The 26,278-nt window shown below is 38.9% G+C and overlaps 2 protein-coding genes across 3 annotated transcripts in view; both read right to left on the minus strand.

Annotated features, from left to right (window-relative positions):
• Positions 1-16,940, minus strand: part of ITGA1 (integrin subunit alpha 1) — a 168,533-nt gene extending 151,593 nt beyond the window's left edge. For both annotated transcript variants that reach the window (XR_015768214.1, XM_088023511.1), the window contains exon 1: positions 16,235-16,940. Coding sequence is in view for 1 of the 2 variants with exons in the window: in XM_088023511.1 (XP_087879637.1) it covers positions 16,235-16,295 (61 nt within the window). In the remaining variant the exon portion in view is untranslated. The remainder of the gene's footprint in view (positions 1-16,234) is intronic.
• Positions 3,213-16,250, minus strand: PELO (pelota mRNA surveillance and ribosome rescue factor). The gene is made up of 3 exons (XM_028097961.2): positions 16,235-16,250; positions 4,116-5,366; positions 3,213-3,826 (listed from the first exon to the last, which is right to left on the minus strand). Exons 2-3 carry the CDS (start codon positions 4,839-4,841, stop codon positions 3,395-3,397), a joined length of 1,158 nt encoding a protein of 385 aa, XP_027953762.1. The 5' UTR covers positions 4,842-5,366; positions 16,235-16,250; the 3' UTR covers positions 3,213-3,394.
• Positions 16,941-26,278: the final 9,338 nt, after the last annotated feature.

Genomic DNA, 26,278 nt, shown 5'->3' on the forward strand with positions numbered 1-26,278 from the left:
AACATATTCTGATACTGAACACAAATATCCAATCTTATTTGTTTGGAAAACTATCTGATTTAAAAGCACAATACTCCTTTCCCCAGTAACAGCTTTTACTTTGGGGAACTCACATATACACCATTCATCTGTGTACTTCTATTTTTAGCAATGAAGGAAATTTCAGTTCCAGAATACATGAATTGCAGAAAATATGAATCACTTCTGTTAAATCTATTTTGAGGTTAAGAGAACTGGTCACAGGGATTAAAAAAGGAAAATAAAGTTAATGACAGAAAATAGGTAGAGATAAAGGAAAATTAGTTTTACAAAGCTACTATAGTGGTACCTGGGTGGGAAAAGATCCAACTTGTATAGAAGAGGGAAATGAAAATGAAATCCAGAATCAACAATCCAGACATAAAGCTAGCAAAATACTTAACATATAAACGGGGGAACTATTAGCAAAATAAACGATATATTTCATACCTAGAGTAAAATGAAATAATCTGTCAGCTTCTCATTTATTATACTGCAGGGGCGGGGGAGGGTAGCAAATCTTTGTTTACAAGTACCTCATGGTAAATGGACATTTTACAACATTGCCTTGAGAGGTGTTTCCATTTGTAACCAAACTGTTCCTTATTAGTTAATAGAAGTTGAATTAGACATTCATATTAATGAATTAGACTACTGAATATGATTTCCAAAGACTTATGGTTCATTTTGCTTTTTAGAGAATAGTAAAAAAAAATAATTTTTAAATTTTATATGGTATCACTATTTTGATATTTCACCCTATAAATATATGAAGATTTATACTCTTGACAATGGTACAGAATGTAACTTTTTTTTTTTAGAGGGGGATGAAGAGAGAAGGACAGAGAAAATCTTAAGCAGGCTCCATGCCCAGTGCAGGGCTCCATCTCACAACCTGAGCTGAGCCACCCGGGAACCCCAGAATATAACTTTTTAAAAATAGGAATTCTTGAAGATATTTTAAGTACTTTATAGACAAAAAAAAAAATACGCTTTTATTTCGAGAAGTTTTATAGATAGTTAAGCTGAATACTGGCCAATTAATGCTCTTGAAATCAACCGTGAGACTCAAATGTTCTTCTCTATGGCTGGCAACCCCAGCCAGAAATTTTTACTGGTACAGGGAGAATAAACTATTGCCTATGTTTATCAGATTTTATTATGCATAGTAATCAACTGGAGATGTTGTTAAAACACAGACTGAAACTCAGAAGGTCCACGATTCTAGTTTCTAACAAGCTCTCAGGGTCTTGGTCCATAGTCTGCTGGTTATCCATGGACCACACTTCCGAATAGCAAGGCCTGAATCAGTGGTTCTAAGTCTTGATACCTAATGGAATCACCTGGAGAGCTACAAAAAGTCATTTCTAGGGGTAAAAGGTTATTGAATCTGGGATCCAGTCTTGGTAACGAGTTTAAAAGCTCCCAAGTTCAGGCTAACAAGCAGCTAAATTTGAGAACCTATGACCTAAAATGTATTGGTCAGATTTATGGGTAGGTTTCATTTCTCCTTGTTTCTAATACAGTAGGTAGCAGAGCTAGGATTAACCGGTACTGTATAGATTATGAGAGTAATATATGCCCCAAGTCTCCAAATTCTTACTGACAATATGAGTCATTATCAATCAGGTTCTAATGTTAAGAATCTTAGCAGTTTCATTTCTATCCTTCTACCAAATGATTTAATAACATGCTTTTCATAGTATTTTAAACATCCATGGATTTATAATAAAAATGACAATCTAAATTATTTTTAGATTAGGAGATAGATATGTAGAAATGTGATTTTAAAGTATATGGAAGTGTTTATTCCTTTTTTTTTTAAGATTTTTATTTATTTATTTGACAGAGAAAGACACAGCAAGAGAGGGAACACAAGCAGGGGGAGCGGGAGAGGGAGAAGCAGGCTTCCCACCAAGCAGGGAGCCCGATGCGGGGCTCGATCCCAGAACCCTGGGATCATGACTCAAGCCGAAGGCAGATGCTTAACAACTGAGCCACCCAGGTGCCCAGGAAGTATCTATTCCTAATTACAGATTAAAATAAACTCAGATTAGTTAGAAGTTTATAAAAAAATAATCCCCAGACCTGGCACTTGTCCCAGGAGAAAAGCCCAGACACAGAAAGGACAGCACAAGTTTACTTAGTATCTGTATTTGAAGTAGGTACCAATGTGTTACAAACTTAATTACCACTCTTTCTTCATAATGCCTTTCCTAATTATTTTGCTAAATTGAGGTTTGTAAAAGGTCAGGATGCAATTCATTTCAAGGATCCATCCCCAACTCTTAAAATGCACATCCAAAATACTTAATGAAAATATTTTAAACTCTCAGGTATTAGCATAAACTCCCTCATTACAGTAGAGTACTGGAGTACAAGTCAACTACCACATACTACTAATGATGTGACTTAATCAAACTTTCTGAACAGGCCTTCTCACTCCCCAAAATAGTATGTTGAGAGAGAGTCCAATAAGAATGTACAAGCACAGACTAATGCCACATAGAAATATAAGATAGCACTACATATATCTAGGATAAGCCAAATAAATACATAGTGTGGCAGTGCAAAGAAATGGAGCCCAGAGCAGGGACTACTTTTCAGCTTTAGCACTAATTAGCCACATAACAAGCAAATCACATACCTTAATTGCATTTTTAAAAAATAAAGATAACTCAAATAACTTATCTTGAGAATCCCTAGCAGATCAAAACTCTATGATCTAAAAATCACTGATGAAGCGGTCCTCCAAAGCAAGTATGATTAACTGTAAAACAAGGCGAAACAAACAAAAACCCACCAAGAGTTTACTTGTAACATGACTGATTTAACAAGTGTCTTAAGAAAAATACCATTTTAAATTTGTCTTCTAGAAAAGTCTACAAATTATTTGGCCATCACTTAAAATAGCAAATTAAAAAAAAAAGTGTAGAGGAAATGTAGGAAAGGGATCATTAAATACCGTACAAGAACACTATGCAGAATTAAAATAAACAATGTAAACTGAAGATAATAAAATATTAAACAGCTTTTCCTAAGGAAAACTTATTTCAAAGTATGACACTGGGATTTTATGATCTATCCCAAAAAATATATAAGCATTCTTATATACACAAAATGTTTTTAAGTACTGCAAATAACTCATAATTTCTACATAAATTATTCTAATTAATAAAAATGGTAGCACATGGTGATTATTTCCTTTTAATTTATTTAGTTTGAACACATGTCCTGCCAATCACAAAATACCTAGTGTGGCCAAATACATGAGAAATCCCTGTAAGAATCACAAGGTGCCTTGCAGGTTTCTGTCAGGATGCTAAGAAAATGTAACAACGGAGACACAGCTTTTATCAGTTATAAGGTCCAATCATTAATCTTCTTCAGAACTGGAATCATCCTCTTGGTCAGAGAGTTCAGGGACAGGGAAGCGGAGAATGGCAGCTACTCCAGTCAACTGACTGAGCTGTTCCCCTGATACATGAAGACTAGAGAATATCCTAACCGTGCCTGCGTTCTCTTTCACACTGTCCACCAGCTTCACATACCGGCTTCGCGTAGCGACATCCTGGTGCCTGAAAAGCTCATCGCTGATAAGCAATGTGTCAATTGCCATAGCTTCATTGGCCTTCTCCACCTGCTTGAGTCCATAAAACGCTCGGTCAGGTTCATGTTGTAACATTTTATAGAAGTCATCCAAGGCTTTTACTTCCCCAGCAGCTTTAGTGTCTGAAAGGCGGCTAGCTACAGAAGGGTCACAAAGGGCCTCTTTCAGGGAGTACTTGTGTCCAGAGGAGGCATGTACCTAGAATCATAATTATGAAAGTTAGACAAAAGAATCTCTTAGAGTACCCATTAATCAGCCTGCAGTGACCTAAAGCCAAAAGCACAAATAAGGCTTTGTATGTTTGAGGACTTAAGCAAAGTTTACTATGTAAACAGGCTATTTAACAACTCTCTTTTTATTTCATTATCTCACAATCACAGTCCAGTGAATACTTTCTCCTCTTGTACTTTTCCCGGTTCTAAAATTTAAGAGTAGTTTATACAAATCCCTCTGCCCAATCTTAATTATCCTTGGAGAAGACTTTTACCTGAAGAAACTTGGACCGGTTTTCCAGGAGCACTTTGTTGTCGGTCTTCACTGCTTGCTGAAACATGTAGTCGCAGAACTGCTCCCTCACAAATCCTGGGCTGGCCACCAGGATGCACTTCACAACATCAAAGTTTATGTGGCGCTGGATAGCCTGGACCACCTGTTCATAGAACCGCTCCAAAGCCCGGTCATGTTGAGAACAGTTGCCTTTCCGTTTTCTAGGGATGTTCACCTCCACCTTGGCCCGAGTGAGGGTCATGCTGGGAGTGACTAAGCAGATATGGGCGAGGCCTTCCTGCATCACGACAGCCGCCACATCTGCACTCCAGGCTGGGTCACAGGCCTGCTCAATGCGCTCCAGAACCACACTGTCCCACTGTTTCTTGGCCAAAGTGAACTGGCGATTGGGCTCCAGCTCAATGGTGTGGTAAGCCCCCATCTTGACATACTCATTCTCTTGGATGTTGGTCCCCTTAACCCGCAGCTGGCAGGCTTGAGAGTCAAAATCGATGGCCTCCACGCAGAGCGTGAGAGTAGTGCGGACTCGGTTGCTTCCTACGCTGCCCGTGGAGGACTCGGTCTGTACCTTGCGGATGGTGGAGGCACGCAAGCTGTCGCCCACCTGCACTAGATTGTAGGTGTGCCACATATCCTCAGGTTCTTCGGGGACTAGAGTCACCTGGCCCGCATTGTCTTTCTCAATGTCCTTTCTCACGAGCTTCATGACCTCGGCGGGGGTTCGCAGGGAGAACAAGAGGAAACGAAAAGATCCCCAGTGGGAAAGGGACAGGGAGGGGAAAGGGAGTCTAGGCCGGGAAGGGGGCGGGGTCCGGTTCCTATGGGCACTTGCCTGGCAGGAAGGAAATACTCTAGCTCCGACTCAAGCAGCCAAGGGGAACACTTACTCTAACCCTTCTTTTCTTAGTCTCCCGGCACACCACGCCAGACCCCTGGGAGGGACACTGCAGCAAACACAATCTTCTCCGACGTACCAGCCGCCAGCACAAACCCAGCGGCTGATGGAATGAGGGCGCATGCGCAGCCCGCGTCCCGCCTCTCGGCGCACGTTTTACGTCCCCACGGAGGAGGCGGGGTTGTAGTTTGCGCGGGCGCAGGCGCGCTAAGCGCGAGGTGTGTCCGAAGAGTAAACCGAGAGGGAAGGGCTGGTAATCTTTGGTGGCGAGTCATTTATTTTAATGCTGAACTTGGACTTCCTAAGTTTTCTCTTCCAAACCTGTTTGTGCAGAATCTGGGGAGTATATGTGAGTGCAATTATTTTTCCAACTGCGTGACGTTGCCACTGTACACCTCTACCCCGGGTAAAACCAATTTTAAAAAACTTAACCAAAAGTAAAAGGAATTCTCAAAAGTGCAGACTTGGCCCCAAAGTTCTAAATTCAGCTTGCTTTATTCAGCACTCAAACACTGCACGCCTGTTGGAGTTTGGTATTTCCAGAAACGGTTTCAAAGAACTACTGGTCACGGTCGGTCTGGGCTCAGAGCAACGTGCCCAGCTGTTTTCTGCGCTTAGTTACCGTGTCTGCACGATCTGACTACCCAGATGTTAAAGCACTGACCCCAGAGAGAGAAGAAACTATCTGTGGAATTCACCCCTGGGTGGACCTCTCAGTTGTTTGCCCTGATGTCCTGGAAATCCCAGAATCCGAAATTGGCAGCCTCCGCTTTACGCAGCTCTGTAGCCTGTGAAATGTTAAGGTTGGGGGTTGGGTCGCAAAAATTTAGAGCGGGATCCTCACTGCCTAAATTGAGCTGAGGATATTGGAAGTGGAGAAAATCTGATTTACTAGGACCAACCCGACTGGATGGCTACAAAATTGATTTTAAAGAAAATCCTTAAGTCACTTAGCATTTTTATGGTCGTCGGGGGTTGAGAGTGAGGATTGCCTCTTACGATTAGTGAATATAAAAAGCTCACCAGAGTTTCCCTGAGAGTTAAGATGAGATGGAGAGGGGTGCCTGGGTGGCTCAGTGGGTTAAGCATCTGACTTCAACTCGGGTCATAATCTCTAGCGTCCTGGGATTGAGCTCCAACAGGCTCCACGCTCTGCGTCTACCGCTCCCTTTTCCCCTCCCCCTCCGCTCATGCTCATGAGCTCGATCTCTTGCTCTCTCAAATAAAATCTTAAAAAAAAAAAAGAACAGAGGAGGTGAACAGAGTAGTCCTACCCACATATCGTCTCATTCTCTTTCTTATCTTGTATATGGCACTGAAAGGGAATCTTACCACCCGGAACTGGTGAGACCAGGATGAAAGGCAGGAATCTGATTGTGGCACAAGTCTTGATACTGATGCCTCAATTATCTTCCTCAGAGATTCTCAGGGGACACAAAAATCCCTTCCAAAGCTCTAGTACAAATTAGAGGCATTGTTTTGTGGTTTCTCGCCCTCCTTTTCCTCTTCCTTCCACACCTTCCTCATAAAGTTTCTAACTCAGACTGCCTTCTTCCACTTCCAAGAAAACCCAGCAACTTTGAGTAAGGAACTGATTGCATTGAAGTGTGAAGATGGCTTGCCTCTCCAAAGGACATTTCCTAACTAGGAGAGAGAAATACTTTGAGTTGCTCCTTGATCACCTTTCTAAGTAGAATTTACTTCTCTTCAAAGTCTGACAAAGATTAAAATCCACAGAATCACAGTGGCAGGCATACAATAGGATCTTAGTAAGTGTTAAATTTTTCTTTAAGAGCTATCATTTATTGAATGTTCATCAGGTACTTTCCTATACTCTTCTAATCCTCTTCTGTAAATATTTGTTATTCTCATTTTGTAGATTAAGAAAATGAATTACAGAAAAATAAATGTATTCAAGATCACAAAACCAGCTTTTAAATTCAGACCTGCTAAGGGCGCCTGGGTGGCTCAGTTGGTTAAGCGACTGCCTTTGGCTCAGGTCATGATCCTGGAGTCCTGGGATTGAGTCCCGCATCGGGCTCCCTGCTCAGCAGGGAGTCTGCTTCTCCCTCTGACCCTCTTCCCTCTCGTGCTCTCTATCTCATTCTCTCTCTCAAATAAATAAATAAAATCTTAAAAAAATAAAATAAAAAATAAAAAAAATAAATTCAGACCTGCTTAACTTGGCACCCTCTCCTCTGTTCAGTGCTGCAGGCTATATTATAGAGGCTCGAAATAATCTCTGCAACCACAAATTATGTGCTGTCATCCACTGCCACTTCCCCTTAATTGTCACGTTTACGAATTCAAGACCCAGAGCTTAGGAACCAAGTGAGAGCATCTGAAAGGCACCAGCACCAGTCCCTTCCTTGCTTTTATTACTTTTAAAAATCTTTATATTCATCCATTCAACATAGTTTTCCTTCTGCCCAGCCTAGGTCATACCATTATAGTCCTTGAGAAAAATCTAATATTATACTTTAGAAAAATATGCATATATTTCTACATTTAAAACCTGTGGGAAATCCACACTGACTCTTAATTCTGTGGTTCTTTTAAAAAGTTTATTTAAATTATGGGCCTAACTACTTTGGGCTGTGTTTTTATTTTGTATTTTATTTTATTTTATTTTATTTTATTGTTTAAGATGTTATTTATCTGACAGAGAGAGAGAGAGAGAGTACAAGCAGGCAGAGTGGCAGGCAGGGGGAGGCAGAGGGAGCAGAGGGAGGCAGAGGGAGAGAGAAAAACAAACTCTGCTGAGCAGAGAGCCCCATGTGGGGCTAGATCCCAGGACCCTGGGATCATGACCTGAGCTGAAGGCAGATGCTTAACCAACTGAGCCACCCAGGCCCCCCATTGGCTGTCTTTTTAAACATAGATGTGCTTCGGTGATTGAACATACTACAAAATTTTTCATAGAATTACTATTTGATCTGAAATGGAACTATTTTTTAGAAACTGGAGCTTACTGTTAAATGATCTGATGTTTCTCCCAGATTTTGTGTGATAACTTAATATTTCCAGACTAACTGCATTTCTATTTTGAGTTATTTAGAGTTCTCATTCCCTACTAATTAAAATCCAATTCCCTAGCACTCAAGGCCTTCATGATTTGGCCTTACAGCTTTATTTTCCACTTGCCACCCTCCAGCACCCTATATTCTACAGGAATAATCTTTGATCCCCATACATCCTGGGAACTGTCTACTTGCTGCCCTTAACTCATGCCATTCTCTTTCTTTAAAATGTCACTGCCTCTCACTCCTGTCTCCATAAATCCTACTTCTTTTTAAGCACCTGCTTAAATGTTATTTCACATTTGAAACCATTCATTATATTAATTGGAATACTTGTCTTTTCTTTCTTATTGAACTCTGAGTGGATTCATCCTTTTATTTCCCCACTGACCCTTGAAAAGTCCCTTGCACATAGTAGGCACTTATATATTGACGATAAGCTGAGTGGATCAGATGTAAAGTGTGGCAGCTATCTTAAGGCATGATACCGTTACCAGTTAGAGTTCACTTAGTAATGGTTCCTCTTATTGTAAAACTGCTGTAGTTACAGCAGTTATGTAATAGATAGCAGTATATGACATTTTCATTCTTTACCAAAATACACAAAATCATGAGAAAAAACATGATTTAGCTTTGTTACTTTAAATTATAATTTTATATTTACTTACTGGCTTTTTCAAAATAGAAACCTTTATATCAGTAACTTTATATCTATTTTTTCTATTTTATTTATATTAATCTCTCTAGAATTAAAAGTTTTCAATTTGTTGTTTTTGATATAATTCCAGTCTCAAAAAAGAGAACTGGGCTAGAAGTCAAATGTCTTGGATTGTAATTTTTACCCTGTCAATTGTTTTTACTCTAACTGTTGGCAGCCCTTAGTCTCTTAGAAACTCCATTTCTTTTACTTAAGAATTGAGGGCATTGAACTCAATAATTAAAATTGTCTTAATTATAAAGATTATGCTGCAAAAATCTTTAAAAAAAGAAAAACACTACTCATAATCTCACCCTATCATATTTATTTTCAATTTTGCATAGTACCTTTTGAATTTTATTCTTCCTAAAGTCCATTGCAGTGGTAAAAGATCAATACCAAGTTTAATACTTGCATAGCAAGAGTCAGCAGACATGAGTCATGATCTTTCTAGCTAGATTATAGCAACTTTAGATAAGTCCCCTAACATCTACAAACCTGAACTTTTCATTCTAAATTGTAAATCGGATTACTTGTCCTGCCTCTCTCATTTGATAACGCTTATAAGGTTCTATTGAGATTATGATACTTTGTAAACTGTAGAGTTCTACAAACACGTGAGATAATGTGGTATATCTCTAAGAATGCCTGACCTGAAGCTAGAAATCTGGATCAGACAAAGCAAGGGGCAAGGGCTCACTTAAACAAGATCATAATTATTCAGCCTTAGAAAAATAACTTGTTCAGTAAAGTTGACTGATGGATAATCTGTTGGGTACCATTAATTTATATTAGTATCTCTTCTCCAGGGAAACCTTAGGTCAGCCCTAGTGCATGAGTTCATGTACCTCATTGGTGAATTGGATTACAATTCTTCTTCCTATTATAATGGTATGTTAGAAATGGTTTGTATGACAGCATCAGGGATTCTGAGCTCCTGAAGAATGGAAATCTTGTTTGAATACCCTGGGCTTAGCATGGTAAGGCTGTATAGATGTTCTTGTTTCTAGTATTTTTTTTTTTTTTTTTTGCAAGACTTAACTTTCCTGCAACACATAGTTATCTTTTCCTTCCTTTGCTTAGAGCACCTTAGAGGCTCCTCCCATCATTGCTTCTTTGCTTGTCTATTGCCTTTTTCAGACTGTGAGCCTACCTTTTATTTGTCTGTGTTCATGAAACCCAGCACAGCAATTGTCATATAAACCTAGTCATTATATGAAAGGGTGCATAATTGTTAGTTCTCTTTAATGCAGAATTTTTAACTTGTCTATCACTGGCATCTTAAAATTAGGAAAACATTCTGTTTTATAATGTTACTAAAATTTTAAAGAGAAGATTACTCTTAAGGTAAGTTTCTAAAAACCTATTTCAATTTTTCAGATATCCGTGCTTAGATAAGAAAATGATTATTTTAAACACATCTTACTGAGGAAAAGATCTTAAAATGTTGCAAATAATGTATAATGACAATTTTATTATGCCTGTTTAGAAAATGCTCTTTGCAGAATAAGCCAGAGCTCTGATTATGAATATCTAATAATAAATGCAATCAGTTATGTGAAGAGAATGTGCTAACCTCAGGTTGTTCAAAGATGCCCATGTGCCCTCCACAGGCAAAGCTAAGTGGACAGCTGGGAGAAGTATTCAGCTAATTCAGGCAAAAGGAGAAAAGGAAAAGTTTTTGTTTTTTTTACAGAGATCTACTGTTTGGATAAAACAATATTAATGTTTTTGCACATAAAGTGAATTCTTAATACCAACCAGTGCATATATTTTAATCTCCTTTTAAGACTTAGTTGACTTTTTAATTTTCCTTGAAGACTTTAGATAAAAATTAGGTCCCTTCATATGTGTATAGCCCTAGCACTAGTCACCATTTATGACAGAAATTTAGGGTTTGCCAAAACTAGTCATTGATCCTGTGCAACTAGAACATTTTTGATTACTTTATTGTCACATTTCTCCTGAGGCAGAATATTCAGACGAAGCTCATTCTTGGGATTTGGTGAGGCTGCTGATGACAGAGGAGCAATTATCCCCTGCATCATATAGAAAAAAACTAAGGAGAGGGACAAGGTTCATATCGTTGTATCCATAAAGAATGCCATTTATATCCAGGAGTATGTTTGAAATTTTATGATGCAGTTTTTAAAAATACAAAGAAATGTGATAGAAAATTACTGTAGATTTACTGTATGTTTGTAATTTTCAGATGCACATTTTCCCACCTTTCAACATCTCTAACAGTCTAATAATTATAATTGGATTGGCAGCACTTTTTTTCTTTGTAGTGAATAAAATAATGATGCATTATTCAATTGATGGTATCTTTCATTCAATCAGATATAAATATGGGGGTGTGTGTATATATATGTGTATATACATATATATATATATTCCAGGTGAGGATACAGTTAGAAGAGACAATCTGATCTCTTAAGTATTTATGAGTTTGTCTTTTGTCTATCTTTTGAGATTCATTCAATAACAAATTTTCAAGTGCCTATTATTCTTAGATGCCAAGGATAATAAACTCTACCCTCACAGAGCATATAGCAAGCTGGGAAGACAGACAGATATTTAATTAACCATATCATGTGGTATAGTATAGAAGCAAAGATGCTAGAGGCTTACATGTTTCTGGGGAAGGAGGACCAATGGGTTTCTTGGAAATGACGTTCATGTGGGGACTTGAGGGTAAGCAAGCAGTGCGAGCAACTGCTTATGCAAAGGCCTGGAGACCTCAGAGGAGCTGGCACAACAGAAGAGCTAACAGAAACTCAGTAATCTTGACAGGAATATATTCAGCTCATTTACATCTCTTGATACTCTTCTGTACTTGCTTTGAGAGTGAATACAATTCTCCAGTCACAGACCACTCTGGATAGGCAATGTATTTTGATTTTAGCATTGTGGCAACAATTCCAAATATCTTTCATCTCAATTTTTAACATGAATTCAAATACATTAGTTTGTGTTTCATACAACAGAAGGATTGTGTAGGTAAAGAATAGCACTTTGATCCCTAATTTTCTGAATATGTTTTAAACATGAGCTAGCTACTTTACAAAATATTTTAAGGGGCATATGAAAATCCAGCAAGTTCTAAACCTAATGGGAAGTTTCTTGGGTTGGAGGTGGAAGAACATAGGCAGAGGAGCATCCATCTAAGGAAGTAAAATCAACAGTTATAAGCTGTGGCCCAAGAGTTTATGCATCAAAACAGCATCACAACAGCAGGGACGAAAAATAGGCAAACTAGTTAAACATATATCAGCGATGTTTAACTAGTTAACATAACTAGTTAAACATCGCTACTCTCAATGCCTATTTATTAAATAAACATCCTATGAATTTATTGCTACCTTTACAGACATCATAATGACTAAAGAGTTTCACCATCTTCAATAATTCCCGACAGTCCATTGTGTGCCACTGGAGGTCATTTCTCTGTTATGGGTAAGTATCTGATTTCCATATTCAGCCATCACCTCACCGGACTTCATTTTGAATAGAAAATCTTAACTGAAAAAAGTCACAAAGGAAGACTCCTTGCTCTTAGGCTAACTAAAATGTTTCTAGTGAGGAGAGACATATAACTCAAATAGGGGTCATTTTCTATATTCTTAATATCCAGGGATAGTCTTATTTGAGTTATAATTAATACAGGGTGGGACATCATCTAATTTCATGATATACCTAAAAGTCATGAAAATATCAGATACACATCATTGATTCGGTCCTTTTCAAAGTCTTTTAGACAGTTATGCTTGGCTTTAACATTCAGAGGGTTGAGCAAGAAGGAAATGGATTGCATTTTGATAGTCTATATGGCATATTATTTCACAGCATGAGATTTGAGATCAGAGAGAAAGCTGAGCACAGGCTTTGCCATTTACTAGTCATGGGACTTTGGACAAATTAATCTCTTAGCATTTTGGTTTCTTCATCTCTAATATATGGATAATATTCTAAAATTTTCCTTTTTTTGAGATTAAAGTGAAATAATACATGTAAAGTTTTTGGCACAAGGCCTCACATATATGTTCCCAATAAATATGTGCCTTTCAGCATTGTGTTAGTTTTTCTCTGTTATTGTATGTCCTGACCCTATTCCCCAGGAGGTTTAATTCTGCCATTTGGATTTGGCCAATGAGAGGGTTGGGCAAGACATTAGAGAGTGGGAGGAAAAGAAGGGGTTATTTATTTCTCCTGCTCCCTCCTGGCTGGGCTTCAGCTGTGGCTCTAGCTGCATTCCTCTTCCTATGCCCCGGCTCCTGTCCAACAGCCCTTCTCCCATAGCTAGAGTTCACAGTCAACCTGACACTGCTACCTCCTCAGGCCTAAGAGTGGTAATGGCTTCTCTTCCCACGGCTGCTTCAGATGCTTTCTTCTCACTATTGTTTGTCCTTAGGTGCTGTGCCATCTTTAGTCAGTTCTTTAAATGCCTCTGTAAACAGTCCTTTATTAAACTTTCTTTAGTTAAATGTTTTATATATGTCACTAGTTTTTTGCTGGGACTTTGACTTACATAAAATAATAATCTTTGTTGACAAGTCATTTTAAAATACTGTTAAAAGCTAATACAAGACAATTCTTAATCCAATGGGAAGTTTATTGGGATGGTGGTTTGTTGTCATGATATAAACCCAGCTTTGAAGGCTAGAGAGGGTTCCTTTAGATGGCAGCTTTGAAGGCTGGAGAGAGTTTGTTTAGATGGCAGGGGGAGGTGGGAAGGAAGGGTGGAGTTCTTTTCTAGATATATAAAACAACAAGATCATAGCCACAGTAGCAAAATGAGCATGAGGATTATGTGGAAAGTAAGGAAATGTGACTGGCTTTCATGGGAAGTTTACATTTCAGGGTTTTGGTAGGCAGGATAATGGTGTCCCAAAGACCTTCATGTCCTAATCCCTAGAACCTGTGAATGTTACCTTATATGGCAAAAGGGACTCAGTACATGTGATTAAATTAAGGATCTCAAGATGAGGAGATTATCCTGGATTATCCAAGTGGGTCCATTGTAATTAGAAGGATCCTTATTAAAAAGAGGCATTAGGGTCAGAGTCAGAGAAGGAAATGGACAATGAAGGAGAGTCAGAGGAAAGATGTGAAAATGCTATTCTGCTGGCTTTGAAGTTGGAGGGTGGAGCCACAAGCTAAGGAATGCAGGTGGCCTCTAGAAGCTGGAAAAGGCAAGGAACTGGATTCTCCCTGATACAGCCTTCAGAAGACACACAGCTCTGCCCACACCATGATTTTAGCCAGTGATACTTCTAACTCACAGAACTGTAACATACTTGTCTTCTTTTAAGCCAATAAATCTATAGTAGTTTGATACAACAGAAATAGGAAACTGATACGTATAGTAGGAGAGAGAGGGTGCTGGATTAGGGCAAACCCCGCGTGGTCAGTAGAGAATTCTGGATTTCATCTGAAGACAATAAAGAACCACGAAAGTGTTTTTGTTTGTTTTACTAAAAAGACTAAGATATAATGAAAATTACTTATTAAGAAGATAGATTAGAGGTTGGGTACAGATTTGCAACAAAAAGAGTTCTCTACAGTAGTGTGCATGGGCAGGTGTGATGATGAGACCACAGGTTGGGTGTGGATTCTATGAATTGAGAAGTTTCCAGGAAAGCTGACAGTATGATGACTAGAAAAGCAGCAAAGGAGAGGAAGAAGTCAAATTTCAGATCCTTGTGTTGTGAAATGGGCATAAATATAGCATAAATGAAGAACATATTGATTCTGATGTAATAAATTTTAAATTTTAGTATGATTGAGTAATAGACACACATACACACACAAAAGGAAATTAAATATTATAATTTAGAAATATCTATGCATTATTCTTTAAGTCCCTTTCTGCATTTAGCAAGGCATATTATCCCAACAATTGGCAAAAAACCCACAGTATGCAACTGTGACTGTTTTAGGCATGAGTAAATAGTTAAACCTAAAAAATCTTCAATTATATATATATATAATTATATATATACATATATTTCATATATACATATGTGAAATTGTAACTTGTTGACCTCTATTTTTTTAGGTTTCATTCTTGTCTTTTTAGAGGATGTGCAAACTACATTTGATCGTGTCTGCACTAGTGATGCTTATTTGGTAAAATGAAAAAGGTACAACTTGAGTAGTTAGAAAACTTCAGATTTTGTACAATGACAACAAAATGCAAACGACCTCCAAAAAGTTTGAGCTGAAGAGGCATCATAGGTCAAATAAGTGCAAAGGGCAGTGACAGTAGCTAGTAAGTTAAACCATTCACGGGCTGTAAAGCTGTTCAGAAGTTACTACTGTTTGGATTACTGGACACTTCCTGAGTAGTGGAAAATATCTGGATGAAAAGTCAATAGCTCATAATTAACTCTCTTAATACCACCTTCACCATGGAAAAATGTTTTGCTTGCGAATAATCCATTTCTCAGTGATCTTCATTAAGACTTAATGCTTGGGCATCTAAATCAGAGTAAATGGGCCTGATCACCCCTGTTTTTAATGGAAAAATGTTAAATTAACTAATACCAATAAGCATGCCAGCAGTAAAGACACTGAACATTGAATACTGATGATATGCTAAACCCAACCATTAACCTAACCATTAATCAGGTAACTTTCTTTCACACAAAGCTTCACCAATCTGCCTTTTTCTTTCACCATTACAACTATACCCCCTCAGTATATGGTAAAATCTGACCATGGGTTAGTCATTTGGAAAATCTTAGAAAATGCTATGATTCAACCTTTTTCTAAATTGGATATAACTTTGCATTTCCAGTGTTTTTTTTTAAAGTCCCTCCTTAAAAATACCTTTTATACACAAGTAACGATACTATATTTTGCATTTAAAAAAATAGTCTGCTCTGAGACTATCCCTTTCTCAATTTCAAAGTGTTCCTCCTCCTTATACAGAAACATCATTTCAGGACAAGAAACAATTTTGCCTCGCTTTCCTTTCTTTCCTCCTTCTGTAGTAGAAAAGATCTTGAATACTTGACAGCAAGAAAATGCAATAATGCCCACTCTTGAGTAACCGGAAGGTAGGAACTTTGCATATAAATCTGGTGCCCTCTAGTTTCCTTCCTCCAAAAAAATAAAAAAAAATAAAAAAATAATAAAAATAAATAAATAAAGGCGGGGGAATGACATTCAGCAAAGTCCTAAAATACAATGTAAACTGTCAAAACAACTTTAATTGTAAAGTCATTTCTACCTTGTAAAGTTTTCAGCACTGTCTCCCTCCTACAATTGCGGGGGAAGGTTTTGAAACACATCAAAACTAGTATCAAAAACACAACGCAGACACTCCTTTCTATACTCGGACCTGCCCAGACTACCTGGAGCGTCCCAAAGTGAACCAGCTCTCCCTCCACCTCTCTGGGCCAGACCTCTCTGTATCTCCCTACCCACAAGTAGCCCGGAGCCCCGCACGCAGATGCTCAGGAAAAAACAAGGTCGCTCACCGGTGAGGAGCCAGCAGCAGGCGACAGCGACCCCTGGGCTGGCCTGGCGTCGGGGGGCCATGGCCGGGGAGCCCGCAGAGCCCGGGGGACGCGCTGGATGGGAGGGCAAGACGCAGCAGGACTGGGCACGGGAGCCGCGCGCTCTGGGCCACTCTGCCGACGCAGGTCTCAGTCTCCGGCCCCGGTCAGTCGCGGCGCCGAGAAGCCGAAGAGTGAATTTCCTGTGTTTTTGACGAATGCCTCTAGGTCCTCTCCACGCTTTTCATATCCCAGACTTACTGCCCCATCGCCCGCCCCTTCGCGCGCTCGGTCTCTGAAATCCCACTGGCAGCCTCCCAGGCTCTGTCCGAGACATGGACAAATAAAGCCAGCTTCGCGGGTTCGTGTTTAGGCTAAAGTCCACGGGCTGCAAAGCAAACCTTAAAGGGACATCTGCCTTTCATTGAGAGGTGATCCCGCTCTTCGTGCCAGCTCCCTAGGGTGGTAGGAAGGCGGGCGAGGGCTGGACCTTCGGGAGGGTGTCGCCAGCCCAGTGGCCCCGCCTTCACACCCCTTACCTCTCCCTGGGTCGGGGCAGGGAGGGCACTTTCAAAGTGCCGGGGCTCCTTGGCCCTTAAGGGGAGGCTGCTTTCCTGGGGTCAAATTGCGCAGAAGGAATTAGACTGTCTCTGAAAGTGAGCACCACCTCCCTCTCCTGCGGACACTTGAACTTCGCTGTGCTGCAGTCTGGCACTGAGAGAGAGAGAGAAGAGGGGGCGTCCACTCAGACACGCCCCCACAGAGGGTTTTGCTTTCGCTTATGAAGAGTTTACTTCATTTATGGTGACTTGTGGTTGAACGGTGGTTGCCCCTGAAGTTTTCTTTGGGGAGACTGTAAGTGGGAGAAAAGAAGAAAAACAAGAGGGGGAGAAAAGAAAAAAAAGAAAGGAAGAATGATAAATGCAAGAGGGAAGAGGGAGGTTAATGAAGGGAGGAAAACAGTCTCCTTAGAAATGATTATGTGTGGGGACTATTTTGTTTAAGTTGAATTAAGATGTTTGTACACTGGGAATTGAATCTAATAAAGAACTCAGGGCACTGTTTTATTTCTTCTTGTTATAAACTTTTATAAGTAAGAGTGCATTAGATGATGTTCATGTTACTCCTTCCTCTCCCACTCCCACTCTCTAGGGAACTGAAGATTGGGAAGTTAAGTTGATAGGTCACAATGTTGGAGACTGTTACCCCACCCGGGGAGACCCAGGCCAGAAAAGGCGCTTAAGAATTTGCAGTGCTTCCCTTCCTTGTTGAATGAGTTGTACAACATCCCTGAGTCAAGAGCCACATTGACATGTTAGCTTCACGTGCTGTTTTTTGTTTAAAGCAGCTGTGTCTTAATGGTTTTGAGAACTTCAAAGAAAGAGGAGTGGATGAGTGGATTTGTGTTTACAGGTGGTGGAGGAAATCAAATCTATTCAATTCAGTTCAATTCAAAAGCAACAACTAATTACCTCTATCTAGCAGGACTAGGGCTAGGCAGGACAAGACTGCCACCCAAAGGAGGACTCTGCCTAGAACACAATACAGGTGACATAGTATAGGTAACCCAAGAGAAGGGAAGGGAGAAGCCCACAGGGATGATTGAATAGACTGCCACCAAATAGAAGATTGCAGGAACTAAAGTTTGAAAAGATAAAAGGTAAAGAAATGTAATGAAGATCAAAAATAGGGTGGGCAGCCCTGAGAGGTCCAAGGCCATCAAATCTCAGTAACATGACCCAACAGAGCTAAGGAATTCCTCTTCAAATTTATGTATGAAATGATTAACTACCTAATAAATATATTTAAAACACTTTTTCCCCTGTTTCCAGCTTTCATATTTTCATTTCTTAGTCTTATTTTCAAAATTGCACAAATAAATTTCTAGAAAAATATCATGTTGGATCACAGTTCAAACCCATCAGACATTACTTATGCTCCTATGCCTGCATTCAGTGGTCTCATATCCCAGTTTCGCTTTCCAACCCATCTTAATTAACCTGCATTATCACCCTGCCTCCTGCTGTTCCTTTCCTGGGAAAGCCTTGATAAGTATATCTGTACATTTCATCTCCCTGTTTATAGTCTCAGTTATGTCTTATATCTCTCAGTATGGCCCATGGGGCTTTGAACAATAATCAAATACTGATAAACTGATTAATGCTTAGACATTTAAAAATCATGATAAATACCTTCTTCAAAATATCTCTTCAAATTGCTCACTGTTTTCATAAACATATAATAGTGTATGTATATATGTAAACCTATGTGTATATATATGTGTACATACATATATACATATGCATATATGGGGTTCTAGAAAATTACAGTATTATTGAATTAGAAAGAAATGAAAAGAGAAATTATAAAATTATATCTTATTGAAATAAAGTATGGTTAAAACATACTTATTATATGACCAAGGTTATAATTATTGGGAACTTTAGCTTTCCTTTTGGGGGTTAATAAATACTTTGAATTTAAAGTTTTGAAAATCTTCTCTAGGACTTGCAAACTAATGGTGATAACCAGCACTACCAGTACTGTGGTTAAAGTTAACTTCTATATGTGTTATGAATATTATGGCAATATTTATTAATCTTCCTCATTTTACTTCAATGCAAATATAGAGACTGAGAAAATAGCTATTGCTGGAGAATTAAATTTAGAATCAGTGCTCATTTTCTGAACTTCAATAAATCTAAACATAAACCAATGTCAGCCAAGATATTCTCTTAACCAATTTTATTCTGACAGGAAGATATGTTATTGAGTAAATTGAGGCTTAGAAAGGTAAAAACTAGGGTCACAAACTAGTCATTAATTACATGGGGTCACTTGACAGCAAATGTTAAGCTCTAGACTTTGTATGATGTACTCTTCTATTTTAAATGAGATCTAATCTGATCAGACCTCTCTGACAGTTTAGAAATATGGGTGAAAATCAGAAGTACCTTGAGAGGTTAGAGACTGAACTGATTAAGAATTTAGAATATGGAGTCTATAAAATGAGGCAAAAGTATTTGGGATTACTGGTTAATATCTCAAAAATAAAAACATACATTTCATACTCAAGTATTCTCCATAGAGGTAATCTAATATATTGTGAGTATAATTACTGGAGTAAGTAGGTTCTTGAGTTAAATTTCTTGGATTCATGCCCCGGAACCACCATGCGGTAGCTGTGTGATCTAGGAAAAGTTATATAGCTTCTGTGAGTCTCAGTTTTCTCAAACGTAAAATGGGGACAAAAATACTGCCTCTCTCTGAAGATTATTGTGAGGATTAAATGAGACAAACCAATGAAGCATTTAGCAAAATGCCTGGATTAAAGTAAACAGAAGTGAATTATTCTTCTTCCCAGTTGTAGGAGAATTAGAATTAGACAGTGGGAATATAGGGCAGGGTCTGTGTGTGGTGGGCCATAGGAAGTGATGCCATTTGATGGGCATCAAAAGAGAATGTTAGTGTTTGGCCAAAATCATCTCTATCAACTCTTGTTATTATTTCTGGAATCCTCACCTGGAATCCTTACTTTTTGTATTAGGGAATTATCTTGAAAATATCCCAATAAAATGGGTATACATTAAGACATCAGAACCCATTACGACATTAACAAGGACTTACTTGTCAAATTAGCTAGATGTCAAGGGGATTTTTTTTTTTTTAACAAGAAAAGAACATTTCACTAAGGGGTTGGGAATAGGAGAGGGTCTAGAGTTCTGCTACTGGTTAAGGCCAAGGTTCTTTGGTAGTTAGATCATGGGTTCTCAAAGCCACAGGATAAATGAGGCACTCCAACCTGGGTAGAAGGGTGGTATCAGTTTTATTCAATAGTAAATAAATACTTTTTAATTTTTTTTATGTTAAAGTAACAGATTTTTATAAGAAAAATGTAAAATGATGTTTTAAAAAAGTTAAATATAAGGTTTAAAATACATTTTAGTATAGCATCAAATTGTGCTTTCTATCCCCCTCCTCAACTCTGAGGTGTTATGGGTAGGTAGTATTGTCTAGAGCTGCTTCTATTAAGATCTCATAAAGATTCAGATTTTTAAATTTTACTATGCATATATTCAGTTAGTTGCTCTCCAAGACACTGATGCTAACTCATAGAGCTAACTCATATGGTCAACTTAGTTCAGTTGAATAATTTTATTTATTTATTTATTTATTTATTTATTTATTATTTTTATTTATTTATTTTAAAGATTTTATTGATTTGAGAGAGAGTGAGAGAGTGTGGGTGGCGGGAGGGGCAGAGGAAGAGGGAGAACCTCAAGCAGACTCCCTGCTGAGCATGGAGCCGGACATGGGCCTCCACTCATGATCCTGAGATCATGACCTGAGCCAAAATCAAGAGTCGGAGGCTTAACCAACTGAGCCACCCAAACGCCAGATTTGAATAATTTTTAAGTTCCTGCTGTGTACTGGACTCCAGGGCTATGTTCTGCAGAGGCAAAAATGGGTAGAACACTTGTTTTTCTACTGAAAATCTGCTGTCCATTAATTTTTTTCACTTGGAACTAGGGACAGAAAACAAGCAGTTTTGTTCTCAATTATAACATTGACATGTTTCATTTTAAGCCTGTAAATTAAGCAGTCTAGTGGAATTACCATATTAGTGTTGTTACTTCAACTTGAGAACCCATGATTGCTTCTTCTATGACCAAAACAAAGTCACAATGATGTAGAGCTTAAACTTCACCACCAACTAAACTTTTTTTTTTTGTTATTGCATAATGTTCTTGTGTGAATGTTGTTTCACTTAAAATATAAAATAGGTGTTCCTCCCACCCTATTTCCTGAACAAGTCTATGCCAGAAACTTGGTCCAAAGACATTTGGGCAACTGGTACTTAGGAAAAAAATTTGAATTTAGAATCCTGGTGAAGGACAGTTCTAAACACTGTGAAAAACTCCTAAAACTTATTAGCAGACTTCAACATGAGTGACACACTAGGGCTGTACTGGGGGAGGGAGTACCAGGGTGGTGCCCTGGCAAGAATATTTAAGTCGTGGCACACTTGAATCACAATAACCATCACTGATGAGCAGTAACATTTTTGCTGCAATGCTGGATTCCTTAATTTGCAATGTGAGTTAATTATTTTTTAAGCTATTAGGTAATTCTGGGACTATTTGAGCAGGTTGATTTAATTAATTTATTTTCCTTTCACCAGTTTATAAAGAGTTAAAGCAGGTAGGTGGGCTCTAAAATTTCAGGACTGAAACAAATAAATTGTTAGCAATTAAACCAAGAAGACTGATATTTCTTGTAATAGGACTGGGTCACTATATATGTGGGGGAAATAGTCTTCTAGTTAATAAAAAATAAATACATCAATAAAAAGGGAGTCTATTATTTGGCTCTGAAATAATAACGCTTAAATCGCTTGTTTTACAAATTATGTGGCTATTTTTCATCTGCTCTACTAGACCATAATCTATACCAAGACAGTCAATTATTCATTTTTATTGCCTGCAGCATCTGCCCCTTTGTAATTCATTCACTCAAACATTCAAACATTTATGGTGTTACCTCTGTGCTGCAGGAAGTCTTCTGGCCCCCAGGATTCAGAGATGTTGAAATGCTTGGCACTATTCTCAAGAACATTCACAAGATACCTAGAGATATGCACAGAATGATCTTCCTAATTGTGTCTGATGAGCCCTAGAACAGAGCATAAAGTCAACCGGAAGAAAAAGACGGTTTCATAGAGATGATGGCACTGAAATGTGGTCTTGCAGGAAATGGGGAGACGGTTTCACAGGGGGAGGAAAAGGATAATGGGCATTCTAGGCAAAGAGAGCATGAAATGGATGAATAGAATGGAATAAAAGTTAGGAAAGGCAAGTGAACTTCTGACCAGATTTGAAAGGATTTTAAAAGGATGCCAAGGAATTTGGACTTCTTATAAGAATGTAATATTTTTGGAGGAGGAGCAAGATGGCAGAGAAGTAGGGGACCTAAATTTTGTCTGGTCCCAGGAATTCAGCTAGATAGGTATCAAACCATTCTGAACACCTGTGAACTCAACAGGAGATCAAAGAAAAGAATAGCAGCAACTCTTTGAACAGAAAAACGACCACTTACTAGAAGGTAGGACATGCGGAGAAGTGAATACGAGGCGATATGCGGGAAGATAGAGGCGGGGGGGGGGGGGGGGGGGCCTCCATCAGCCGCTACCTCAAATGATAGAACAGCGGAGCACAAAACTGGAACTTTTAGAAATCGGTTCCACTGAGGGACGTCACTCCAGTGGTTAAGCGAGGGGTGGAACCCTCGGTGGGACAGTGTGGTTTCAGGACCCTCGGGGTCACAGAAAGACCAGGGGTGCCTGAGTGCGGCAGAGCTCCCAGGTATCGGAGCGGGGAAGCCGGCTGCAGAGACGGAGCCGAGGAGTGGGCTCTCAGCTCGGGGTTGCCATAAAGCGTGATCCGCGGCACAGTCGGGCCACTGCTCCTCCAGCAGGGACCCAATAAGTGGCAGATCCGGGGAGACTCCCCTTCCTCCCCCAGGAGGAGCGGTGTGGGAGCGCACCAAAGGGATCTGCTGGGTTTGGAGACTCCACACAGGGTTGTGCGCCAGAGATAGAAATGCTCAGTCACAGGCCGGGTGAGTACGGAGTGCGGCTGGAGACTGGAGAGACAGGAGTGATTGACTGCTTTTCTCTGGGGGCGCCCTAAGGAGCAGGGCCCTGAGTTCTTGGCTCCTCCAGGGCAGAGATTGGGAGGCTGCCATTTTTATTCTCGTCCTCCAAAGCTGTATGGAAAGCTTGCGGGAAACGAAAGCTCCCAAGAGCAAACCCGAGTAGATTACTTAGCCCGGACCCGGTAAGGGCGGGGCAATTACGCCTCCTGCAGAGACATTTGAGAATCACGGCAACAGGCCCCTCCCCCAGAAGATCAGCAAGAACAGCCAGCCAAGACCAAGTTTACCGATCAGTGAGAACGGCAGAACTCCAGGGCTAGGGGAATACTGCACATAGAATTCATGGCTTCCCCCCCATGATTCTTTAGTAATTTTCTTTTTCTTCTTTTTCTATTTTTTTAAATTTTTCTTTTTCCCTTTTTCAACCAACATCTTATCAATCCCTTTTTTTAAAAATCTTTTTTATTTTTCATTTTTAGAGTCATATTCTATCCTTTCATAGTAGTTAACCTTATTTTTGGTATATATATATGTATATATATATATATATATACATATATATATATAAGTTGTACTCTCTTTAAAATTTTGGGATACAGTTGCTTCTAACAGACCAAAATATACCCTAAATCTCTAGTGTATGGCTTTGTTCTAGTCTCCTGCCTAATCACATTCTCTCTCCCCTTTTTTAAATTTCTCTTCTTTCTTTTTTCAACCAACTTCTTATCAATTCCTTTTTTTTTTAATCTTTTTCTTTTTTTTTTCTTTTTTCTTTCTTTCCCTTTCTTTTCCCCTGGTTTCAGGTCTCTTCTGATTTGTTTAGTGTATATTTTTCTGGGGTCATTGTCACTCTGTTAGCATTTTGTTCTTTCATCTATTCTCCTCTGGACAAAATGACAAGATAGAAAAAAATCACCTCAAAAAAAGAACAAGAGGCAGTACCGACTGCCAGGGACCTAATCAATACGGACATTAGCAAGATGTTGGAACTAGAGTTCAGAATGATGATTTTAAAGATACTAGCTGGGCTTGAAAAAAGCATGGAAGTTATTAGAGAAACCCTTTCTGGAGAAATAAAAGAACTAAAATCTAACCAAGTCGAAATCAAAAAGGCTATTAATGAGGTGCAATCAAAAATGGGGGCACTAACTGCTAGGATAAATGAGGCAGAAGAGAGAATCAGCGATATAGAAGGTGAAATGATGGAAAATAAAGAAGCTGAGAAAAAGAGAGATAAACAACTACTGGATCACAAGGGCAGAATTCGAGAGATAAGCAATACCACAAGACGAAACATTAGAATAATTGGGATCCCAGAAGAAGAAAGAGAGAGAGGGGCAGAAGATATATTGGAACAAATTATAGCAGAGAACTTCCCTCATGTGGGGAAGGAAACAGGCATCAAAATCCAGGAGGCACAGAGAACCTCTCTCAAAATGAATAAAAATAGGTCAACACCTGACATCTAATAGTAAAACTTACGAGTCTCAGAGACAAAGAGAAAATCCTGAAAGCAGCTGGGGACAAGAGGTCTGTAACCTACAATAGTAGAAACTTTAGATGGGCAACAGACCTATCACCAGAGACCTGGAAGGCCAGAAAGGACTGGCATGATATATTCAGAGCATTAAATGAGAAAAATATGCAGCCAAGAATACTATATCCAGCTAGGCTGTCATTGAAAATAGAAGGAGAGATAAAAAGCTTCCAGGACAAACAAAACTAAAGGAATTGCAAACACAAAACCAGCCCTACAAGAAATGTTGAAAGGGGTCCTCTAAGCAAAGAAAGAGCCTAAAAGTAGACCAGAAAGGAACAGAGACAATATACAGTAACAGTCACCTTACAGGCAAAACAATGGCACTAAATTCATATCTTTCAATAGTTACCCTGAATGTAAATGGACTAAATGCCCCAATCAAAAGACACAGGCTATCAGATTGGATAAAAAAAAAAAAAAAAAAACAAGACCCATTGATATGCTGCTTGCAAGAGACTCATTTTAGACCCAAAGACACCTCCAGATTGAAAATGAGGAGGTGGAAAACCATTTACCATGCTAATGGATATCAAGAGAAAGCTGGGGTGGCAATCCTTATATCAGACAAATTAGATTTTAAACCAAAGACTGTAATAAGAGATGAGGAAGGACACTGTATCATACTTAAAGGGTCTATCCAACAAGAAGATCTAACATTTGAAATATCTATGCCCCTAACATGGGAGCAGCCAATTATAAAAGCCAATTAATAACAAATTCAAAGAAACACATGGACAACAATAGAATAATAGTAGGAGACTTTAACACCCCCTCACTGAAATGGACAGATCATCTAAGCAAAAGATCAGCAAGGAAATAAAGACTTTAAATGACACACTGGACCAAATGGACTTCACAGATATATTCAGAACATTCCATCCCAAAGCCACAGAATACACATTCTTCTCTAGTCCCCATGGAACATTCTCCAGAATAGATCACATCCTAGGTCACAAATCAGGTCTCAGCTGGTACCAAAAGATTGGGATCATTCCCTGCATATTTTCGGACCACAATTCTTTGAAACTAGAATTCAATCACAAGAGGAAAGTCGGAAAGAACTCAAATACATGGAGGCTAAAGAGCATCCTACTAAAGAATGAATGGGTCAACCAGAAAATTAAAGAAGAATTTTAAAAATTCATGGAAATGAATGAAAATGAAAACACAACTGTTCAAAATCTTTGGGATGCAGCAAAGGCGGTCCTAAGAGGAAAGTACATAGCAATACAAGCCTTTCTGAAGAAACAAGAAAGGTCTCAAATACACAACCTAACCCTACACCTAAAGGAGCTGGAGAAAGAACAGCAACTAAAGCCTACAGCCAGCAGGAAAAGAGAAATAATAAAGATCAGAGCAGAAATCAATGAAATAGAAACCAAAAGAACAGTAGAACAGATCAAAGAAACTAGGAGCTGGTTCTTTGAAAGAATTAATAAGATTATTAATAAACCCTTGGCCAGACTTATCAAAAAGAAAAGAGAAAGGATCCAAATAAATAAAATCATGAATGACAGAGGAGAGATCACAACCAACACCAGAAAAAAACAAACAATTATAAGAACATATTACAAGCAACTATATGCCAGCAAATTAGATAATCTGGAAGAAATGGATGCATTCCTAGAGATGTATAAACTACCAAAACTGAACCAGGAAGAAATAGAAAACCTGAACAGACCTAGAACCACTAAGGAAATTGAAGCAGTCATTAAAAATCTCAAAAAACAAGAGCCCAGGGCCAGTTGGCTTCCCAGGGGAATTCTACCAAACATTTAAAGAAGAATTAATACCTATTCTTCTGAAACTGTTCCAAAAAATAGAAATGGAAG

The sequence above is a fragment of the Eumetopias jubatus genome, unplaced genomic scaffold (assembly GCF_037043125.1).
Source record: "Eumetopias jubatus isolate StellerSeaLion01/CBP00866 unplaced genomic scaffold, mEumJub1_p1.0 scaffold_5, whole genome shotgun sequence".
Lineage (NCBI taxonomy): Eukaryota > Metazoa > Chordata > Mammalia > Carnivora > Otariidae > Eumetopias > Eumetopias jubatus.

Coding starts and splice junctions, on each gene's coding strand:
- PELO (XM_028097961.2), bottom strand. CDS start 4,841: ATGAAGCTCGTGAGAAAGGACATTGAGAAAGACAATGCGGGCCAGGTG. Junction 3,827..4,115: donor ACCGGTCCAAGTTTCTTCAG/GTAAAAGTCTTC, acceptor TTATGATTCTAG/GTACATGCCTCCTCTGGACA.